Below are 9,630 nucleotides of genomic sequence, written 5' to 3' on the forward strand. Positions count from 1 at the left end.
TTCATGGCTCACGTAGCTCAGCTGCACCTGTAATTACGTTAATATTAACGCAATTGGCGCTCACCTGCGTGACTCGCCGAATGCGCTTTAATCTATTTACCGATCGCTCGCCGACGATGTTATCGCGCGTGGGCGCGAAACATTCAGCGTTTCGCAACGTCGACGTTTGCGCGCTTAATTCGCCCGATTTCACTGATTGTCCGTTCGACTCGTGCCAAAGCCAAGCCGATGATGATGCGTTTACTGTGCGACACCTCGCGTGCGAAGATTAAGCGGCGCTACGAATATTGGAGGTGGACGTTGATTCCTGCAACGCAAAACCATACTCGTTATCAAGAGCGTAAAATGAATCGCTTAATAATATCGTAAGACCGAGATTTTTTTTCTTTTACTTTTTAATACATGAAACATCTTTTTTACGTTTTTTACTCATTACAACTTTATTGTTTTTAGATTCTCCTAGACGATTTAGTGGATAACTGACGATTTCATATCTATTTCTGGTACGTAACGAACGTCTATCCTTAAGCACGTTCGCGGATTATCGTTAGATCATCTTAAATCACATTTATAGTGGTGAAGGATATTTCGAGATCTCTCGGCTGTGTAACGCGATAGCCGCGACGCGATTATTTCAGCCTTATCGACGATACACTCGTCGGTGCGCAAATACTATCGAAATGTGTCGAGGGCGAACGGAAAATGGCGGGAGGATGCGTGGGAGCGGAAAATAAGATCAATTTCGTTGTGCGTTCACCGATCGCATACAGCAGAGCCTGCCTCTTTCTCTCTTTTACGTCGACGCCGCCGCCGCCGTCGCTGTCGCCGTCGCCGGCTCGGTCAACCGTCGAGACGGTTTTCGCTCTCGTCGACTCGGAGTATTCCCGGCACGCCGCGGAAACAACGGGTGGGTTTATTTTCCGCGGGAAATCACAACGTGTCCGGATAATGCCGGTTATCGCGCGGTACGCTGAATACAATGTCTCGAATAGAGACGGAGAGGAGGATCGGAAGCTGTCCTGCTTTCTTTGGCTCCTGTGTCGAGAATACGATATAAATGTGCATTCGCTGCACACGGCGGCGCAAGCTCGCGTTTTGGGTGCACAACGCCATCGGCGAAAAGATATACTATGTATACAAGAAAACACGATAGAGCGATACGCCGTTTACTTCCAATTTCAAGATAGGGATCTTCTCTACGCAGAGGTTTAGTGAAAATGTACAAAAATCAAGAATGATTTAACATGTATTCCCGCAAATAGACCACATTCTTTCTTATAAATATATGTATAGAAAAGAATAGAAAAGTACAGACACGTGAGACTCGTACGTGGAATTCTCCAATGAATCGTTTCCGAGCAATCGCCATTCGCGTTGCGACCCGGGCAATAAATTCAAATTTTATTGAATTATACAACAGGAGCCAGGGAGATAGTTTAAACTACAACGCCTTTCACGATCGGGACAGCCTTAAATTATACCGCGAGTTGTTACAGCCGATTTCACGTGCAGTCTTGTGCGTTGCAGAGCACATTAATTGATCTAAATAACGAATATATCGCGACACGTTCGTCATTTAAATCCGTGATGGATTAAAATTAATATTCGGTATATGTATAAATTTTTATACAGCGCGTTAAACTACGTATACATAGAGATGAGAGATGAGCAGGTGAGAGAGGCCTTTTATTAATAAACTATCTCGTACATACGTTACGTGGTGTTTTAAGTGCTTCTCGTTTTTTTAACGGTAATTAATAAATAATAAAGTATACATTCGGACATTTGTTAGGTGTATTTGTTTGTTTAAAATGCTTACGAAAACGACAAATAATCGATTTAATTGAATATCGCGACGTGCCCGTCAAATAAGGATTCGCGATAATAAAATAATAAATAATGCTCGATATAATATTCGGCATGGAAATAAATACTTGTACGTACAGCGCGTAAAGAGAGGAAAAAGGAATGAGGGTGGGCGAGGGGGGAGCGCGGGTGGGTAAGCGAAAGGAGGTGAAGGTGGGGATAAGCGGAACAGAGCAAGCGCGTGGCTCGGTCTCTCTCACTTCCACTCCGCCGGCGTTTCCGTTCCAGCAGCACGTGCTCTGTCCTTCGTTAGAAAGTAATACGCATTGTACGACGTACAGAGATGTATTCCGGCGTGAATCAAGCTCTCCGGCGAATGCTCCATGCGCGGATTGTGCTTGCGAGAAGTAGTTGTACCCTTAAAGTAAGTTTTATTGCAGTTTAACGTGAATTATATTCGCGTCTTTTACGCCGATTATCATGACCTGCGGGCGATTGATTTAAACCTCCTTCGATCAAGCTCCGATCAGGTCGTTCGAACATTAATTCTTTCTGCCAGCAGTATTTTCGCCAGCCGTGGAATTTCCGCACACGGCAGAATTATCGTTCGTAATGAGGAAAGTTAATCGGGCGGTCAGCTCGGTCGGGGCTCGGCCGAAGTTGAAAGTATTAGTTAAATTGAATGCAATTCTAGTTAATATAATGTAGTATTCGGCATGCGTCGCGATGTACAACGTATTGCGTAGCGTGCGAGAGACACCGAGGTCACGGCACGAGGGGTGTACGTGTCTCGCGGTGATCGTATGTGTGCATCATCTTGAAGGGCAATGCCTTCTGGTCGAGGTGATGACGTAGTCACGGTCGAGCGTTTACTTCACAGTGAATCTCGGTCAGTACGCCGTTCGCGCCTCTATTTACTGATCGTATGTTAGCCGATGCGAAAGTCAGGTCGTGGCGAATGTTAGATGTTAATACGCAAACGTGTTAAGTGTGTATAATACTAATCGAGTATAACTCTTTTTTGTGTTTCAGATTAAGATCCGGAGAAGGATGGCTCGACCCGACACCCTCCGCAGACATCGTGACGGGAAGAGGAAACAACGAAGATCGAAAGAAAGAAGGCTAGATCCGACACTTGATGCAGACATGAGGAACATCCTGAGAGGAGGAGGAGGCCTCGGATAGGCATCCTGCAACGGCGGAGCAACCCCGAGGTAAGAATCAATTTTTATTTTTAATTAATATTTTTTTATTATTTATCAGAAGTGTCTTATGGCTTCAATAGCAGTTAAAAAGTAGTAGAGAGTTCAATAATGAATAGAGAAGAAAGTTTTTATTTTTAAAATGTTTTAATTGTTTCAAAACGTTATTTGAGCAATAAATAACTTTGCTCGTAATTGTCCACTTGAGAAAAAAAAATTTTTATGTTAGTTATTTATTTAAATAACATCTCTACATTTAATTTCTTTTTTTTTGTTACAGGATCATCTTTAATAACTCCGCTGCTGCGCATCGACCTGTGAGTTTGTGATTTTGGTTATAATACTAACCTGTTAATGCAGCGATATTAAAAGCGGTATAAAATAATAAAATACAGTCCCCCAACACGTGTAATACAAAAATATTAAATAATATGAATACAAATAAATTTAGGTTACTCGCGTTTAATTAGTTTCAATTATTAGGCAGGAACTAACCAAATATATTTTTATTTTATGTGTAATTAACATGTACATATTTTTTATTCGCCAAGGATGTTATCTAAGTAAAACTTTGCTTAGATAAAAATCCGAAGGCGGTTTTCAGAAAGAGATCGCCGTCGATACAGGTCAACATACGAACTGCAGCCAGTTCGTCGGGCGTTTTTTTCGGGAGCACCGTTAAAGTTATTCGCGCGATTTTTGCTTTGCGAAATTTAGAAACGCGATTGCCGCTCAGGGTCGCGCGAAGTATTTCAACAAGTGATGGTGTTTTAGCTTTCGCGATTGTAAAGTCACCCGGTCGTGGTTTTCGCGAGTTTCCTGTGCGCGGAATGACTCGACACGTCCCATCTGGGAGGAGGAGGAGGTCCGGGAAAGGGCATCATGCTTCGGCGGAGCAACATTTTGGTAAATCTCATTTTTTACTTGTTTAAAATTAATACTTAAATTTTGTGTTGCTCATTGAGATTAGTTTATTATTTTAACAATGTCTAAAAATAATAAAAAATTTAATAATTAATTAAAAAGAAACTTTACATTTTAGAAACAGTTTAACTAATTTGAAATTCTATTTAAATATTAAATAACTATTTTTTACTGTTCAATTGGAAAATCAATTAAAGCCGCGTATAGTTTTTTTTTTAATAAAATATTATTCTATACGTCTCTACAATTTATATTTTATTTTTCTGTTATAGGATTATTGCACCTGACCTTGCAGTAACTCCGCCGCTGCGCATCGAATTGGTGAGTCGCATGACTTATTTATGTCGCCGTTATGATATCAGGGTTAATATATAAAACTAGGTACATAAAATAATATTAATCGTAATTTGCGCATAATATGTTAAAGTAATTAATACATATAACTACCGCGCGGTACTTTGGAGTAATTATCGAAGTGTTACGTTGTGAGAGCCAAGCGAGAGAATTAATCGGTATCGCGGAAAAGCGATAATACCAATAAATTTGATTTGATTCAACAAAACTTCTTTCGGGTGGGATACAAGAAATTATTTCGAGTATTTTTTTGTACATTTAGACAAATGTTAAGTTTAAAGAAAAATATTAAATTATTAAATACCTTCGTGAATACGTATTTACGAGATTCATTTGAAAAGTTATTATCTATCTCGAGTTTAATTACAGCAATGTTTTAATTATTCAAATTTAATTATTCTTTCAATTAATCTCACATTATATTTGTCTGTAATGTACAAACACGGAATTATACAGTATTTCTATCATGCGTAGATATACGTGCATTAATATTCGAATGTGCGTGCAGCTAGTGAATCGTATGAATAATTTTACGTGCCGATTTCACATTGGTGCGACTATCAGATTCCCGACTATGTACATATCTGTCTTTGATATACTCGTTAACGAGTAAGCGGCTTACACTAAATATATGAGTTATACGGTTCTGTACAAACGTATTAATTGCAAAGATTTTTATATTTACGAGCTTATTAGATATACATTTATTTAATAATATCATTCGTATCTTTTGTTTCAAATAGTTTCGAAAAGTCGCTTGCAAATCTTCTTACTTTTTATTTTTTTTTAATAAAATTATTATCACCGCCGCATATTTTTTTTTATAACGAAACTGGTAATCACGGTTTGCAACATTATATTAATTTGTTCGAATTTATCTGTCACATTAAAGTATTTCTATGGTAGTGTCTACTCCGTAGAATTTCTGTTTTGTTCCCGCGCGTTTTAGATTTTAATGACTAAAACTCTGACTAATTACAAACCAATTTTTTTTTTTTTTCTTACGGAAATTTTGGAGTGACGGTAATTAACTCTAACTTTCCACGTACAAACTTTATTGAAAAGATTTGTTTAAGAAATTAATACGGTCGCGTGATTGTCTTTAATCGAATTTAGGGTATATGTTATTATTGGAAAATAAATTAGGCCTCTGTTATCGCTATCATCAATTCTGTCTGTGGTAGTGGTAGTAAGATCCTCCATTAGCCCGACTATACCCTTGCTGCGTTTGGGGCAGTACGTTGCACATGTAAATTGCGGTTCCACCGGCTTTGCTCTACGTCGGATTCGATACTCTGGCTGGCCCGTGTTATGGTTAGGCTGGTCTTAAATGTGGCAACGAAATTTCTGCTCTTGGTTGCGCCAGATTACGCTTGCCTAGTTACGCGCGGATACGCATGCGATGCACGCTTAGCACGTGGCAAATATTTTGATACGTGACAATGTTTAATCTCGCGAAGGAAATTAATAGCAAACAGCGATTAATTAAAAAATATATCCGTCAATATTAACAAATGCAAGTGGAATTGTAGCGCATAACGCGGCTTATAATTAAATAATCGCTTCGACAGTTACGCTCGACGAATTTTTAGGTATCTCGTATAGCTTTCGTTTGCGTTGCACCTTAACGCCACGTTCTGTGTTATATGGCGTTCTGTTTTACGCGACGTTAGAATTTAGATTGATGGCCACGTTTAATCGTGATTTATCTCTCGGCCGTTTAAGGCCCTAAACGCGGCAATGAATTCTGTAACCAGCGGCCAATTACAACCATCTAGTGCACGGGCCAACACTTGCGCATGCACTCGCGTGCTTTCGTAACAACCGAATGCATTTGTCGTTGCCAGGCTTTTACGGCTTCGCAAACCGCACCCGATGTTCTTCGCGTTGAGTACCGTGAGTATTTTGGGTCCACGGAGACAAATGACGCGTTTCATCATCCCGCCTCTCTCGATTGCGGGGGTGTACCTTTTGCGCCAACCCTCCTTGACGAAGTTGCTAGTAGTAGTGATCCCTCTCCAATTTTCGAGTGTAACTACAGCACCTTTTTTCGACTACGATCCGTCACCCGTTACGTCACCGCCGCGATCTTTTATCGGCTCACGTCGCGTTACTTCTCGCCGTTTCCCCTTTATTTTTCCTCGGCCGCAAATCATGCGCCGCAAATCACGGCACTCGTATACATTTGATTCATGAGTTGAGGAAGGACGAAACGCGAAGCTTAAGTCACAAAGATCCGACGGATTGTAGACACGATGACGTAACAAAAATAAAAGAAGCTTTAGCGGAAAGCTCGCTTTTTCTAGTTTAGAAATATTTGAAATATGAAATATGTTAGATGCAGTTTTTTTTTTTTTTTTAGTTAGAATTTTATTTAAATTAATTTTTTGATTTGTTATACATTCGTAAAAAAAAATTAGAGAGATGAATAAAAGAGTGTCGCAATAACTATAGTATAAAAGTCATATGAAAAAGGTTAGAAACTTCAAAACCGCGGTATTAGAGATCGAAACAAAGATCGCTTTCGCTCCGCTACTCGACAATGAATATTTTACACTTCCGGAAAAATAGGTCTCTTTGTCACTCTATCCGTATCGATTCCCTCACATTTCTCCATTGATCTCGCATTTCTTTCCGTTACCGCATACTTCTTGGCTTCCTGGTTTCCCTCGTTGGAGGCAATACGAGAGCCTCGAGTGATACTTTACACCGGCTCTTAGCGAGCGCGTCCTAATGGAATATTTGCGGAGATCCTTCCCTTTCTTTTTCAAACCCTTTATCAGAGCGCCGATTCTCTTTGAGCGTACCCGCGCTCGCGTTCGCGTTTCTCTTACCAGCAGGTAAAATCGTGGTGATTTATCGGCGAGAGTAAGGGAAAGAGGGAAAGAGCGGGTGGAACTTAAAGCGCGGCTTAAAAAGGTCGCCGCCGTCACGGCGACGGTAGGTGCGACAATGGGCCCAAAAACGGTTTAATACCAGCGTATCTGTATATACGCGATATGATCTATTGTTTCCCAAGACGGGCAAGAATATAATACCACCGGTGATTTATCGCTCCGTTATTCGACCCCGCGCACACCTCCCTGTTTTCGACAAAGTGGCGAACACTTCAGTTTCGCAACTCGTAAATCTGTAAGACGCTCGTATCTACCGTCAAAATCATTCGATCTATTTTACAATAACGACGAGAAAACGAGTGCCGAAAAAAAATTTCAGTCTACGATTACTTTTTTAAATACGTGTTGACAATCCTGTTGAACATCGCGAATTAGAGTTTCCTTCCCGGACTTCGCACAAGTAAAATATTTTACAGAGATGGCGTTTAAAAGTCTCGCTCAATTTTTTATCTTTATTCTTTTACATCTTTTTCTTTTTTCTTGTTTTCTTGTCTTTGAGCTTCCTCGAGATAACAGGTTCTTTTGGAATAATTATAGGTGGGGGAGGGCCAGGTTCTGGTAATGGGACATAATTTCGCGGTGATTTAAATTCTACTTCGAGGCTGTGTTTCACAGCGTCGGTCAGAGTGATTTGTCTTGTTGTCTTTAGTACCAACATTTCTTCCTCCGGTTTCTTTGGAGTAGGTCCCTGATTATGTATTATGTTGATTTTTGGACAGCCTCTCTTGCATTTATTGCCTAGTGAAACACAGGCATACTTTATCATGAGCGATAGTAAATTTTAATTTTATATTAATTTTATATTTATTATTTATGACGATGCTCTACCATATTTGTTCGAACAGTCAATATTAATAGTAGGCTCGATGGTTTGTTCATCAACAGCTTGGATGGGACGTTTATCCTTCGGGAATTTTATGGTTAAAACGTTACCGTCTATTTCATGCGATACTTGATCGTAGGATAATTGTGAACTAGTTGGACATTTAGCGTGACGATTCATGATGTTTTAGTTAATACAATAAAATAAAATTTGATGGAAACTCGATCTTTACGAATACGATTTACGTAACTTAAAATTTTGCCGGTTTAAGGTTATGGAAAATATTTCAGACGTTTCGAGGCATATTTCTTATGTTAGTTTGTTGTAACATCATCTTGGCAGCTTCGCTTTTTTTTCTTCTGTTTTACGTTAAGCTTATTGTTAGACTCGTGTGCTAGTTCGGTGTTTCAACGAGAATTTCAATCGGATTCTCACCGGTTTTTTAGCATATTATTTTACAATCCGGTTTCACTACACTCTTTAAGTTGGTTATCATGCTCGACAACACAATAGCAGCGCTACCGTCTGTAGCTCTGTGTTTAACAAACGGTACGAATTATTCTCAGAGTTGAAATTTTTATATGTCAAGTGTACATAAAGAGAAATATCTGTGCGAGCAGAGTGCTTTTCTTTCCTCTGCCTCGTCTCGCTCCGCCGCGGTATATAAAGACGGCTTGGAAATAAGGAGAAAGAAAGTATATAAAAGCGAAATGCAGATGAGGAAGGACTGTAACGGGGACGAGGGTCCGCTTCCCAGTAGAACTGCAAACTAGAAGGAGCAACGGGGACGATTGCGTCGCCGGGAATAGCTTCGCTGTTTTCACTCGGGAATTTCTTCTGGACACAAGACGGTACCGGGCCGTTGCAGCGACGAAAGCTCCAACCTCCCTGTCCGTTTCGAGAGCTTTCATTGTTTCGGTCTTTCCCTGACATTTACCGGTATTGTAGCCGAAAGAGGTCCGCGTCATTCCGTGGAGTGCATGGAATCGTACGCTTCGCAAATAGATATGCAAATATTGTCTCAGTTTGGCTCGCCCGCAGGCGTCGCGGATCTCCATCTATGAAATATATATCACGCGCCGTTTCTTCTCTGCCGCCTCAACAACACTTTAATTTTTCCCCTCCCGTCGTGTCTCCGACACTTGAATTTTCTTTTTCCTTTTCTTTTTTTATTTCACTTTTTTTTTCTCTCTCTCAAGCGCGCGCGCGCGCGCGCCGCTAGGAGAACTTAATATTCTTGGCACCTAAACTTCTCCTTTGTTACGTAACTTCATAACGCTCTTAATGTCTGCGCTTTTAAAAGATAATATTTCAGTTTTTTTTCCTATGACTATTTTCTTTTTTACACGCTCTCTTTATCTCTCTCTTTTTCTCTCGTGATACGTTCTTGCGTGATAATTATTTTTTTGTAAATACAGAAACGTTTTTTTTTTTTAATGAAAGTTTACTAAATAAGCATAGGATATCTGACGAAATAAAATATTTTTCGTGAAATAGCACCTGCGTACATTACTATACGTACACGTTTTAAGTAGTATACGTGGAGGAATGGTGTCACGTCGGTTTATACTATGGACAGAAAGAATGGACGAGAGGGGACGAATATTTGGACCAACTCAAAAAT

At 40.0% G+C, this 9,630-nt stretch overlaps 1 protein-coding gene and 1 long non-coding RNA gene across 2 annotated transcripts; one reads left to right on the forward strand and one right to left on the reverse strand.

Moving 5' to 3' along the window:
* Nucleotides 1–453: 453 nt before the first annotated feature.
* Nucleotides 454–3,584, forward strand: LOC139111780 (uncharacterized). The gene is made up of 3 exons (XR_011547272.1): nt 454–503; nt 2,839–3,020; nt 3,289–3,584. It is a non-coding gene; the product is annotated as an uncharacterized lncRNA (long non-coding RNA).
* Nucleotides 3,585–6,623: 3,039 nt separating this feature from the next.
* On the reverse strand, nt 6,624–9,187 carry LOC139111744 (uncharacterized). The gene is made up of 2 exons (XM_070672212.1): nt 8,012–9,187; nt 6,624–7,921 (listed from the first exon to the last, which is right to left on the reverse strand). Exons 1-2 carry the CDS (start codon nt 8,184–8,186, stop codon nt 7,644–7,646), a joined length of 453 nt encoding a protein of 150 aa, XP_070528313.1. The 5' UTR covers nt 8,187–9,187; the 3' UTR covers nt 6,624–7,643.
* Nucleotides 9,188–9,630: the final 443 nt, after the last annotated feature.

The sequence above is a fragment of the Cardiocondyla obscurior genome, linkage group LG25 (genome assembly GCF_019399895.1).
Source record: "Cardiocondyla obscurior isolate alpha-2009 linkage group LG25, Cobs3.1, whole genome shotgun sequence".
NCBI lineage: Eukaryota > Metazoa > Arthropoda > Insecta > Hymenoptera > Formicidae > Cardiocondyla > Cardiocondyla obscurior.

Bases quoted from the DNA above. Each gene is read 5' to 3' on its own strand.
- LOC139111744 (XM_070672212.1), bottom strand. From the start codon at position 8,186: ATGAATCGTCACGCTAAATGTCCAACTAGTTCACAATTATCCTACGAT. The intron at 7,922-8,011 runs GTAGAGCATCGT...GTGTTTCACTAG, and splicing joins TGACTGTTCGAACAAATATG to GCAATAAATGCAAGAGAGGC.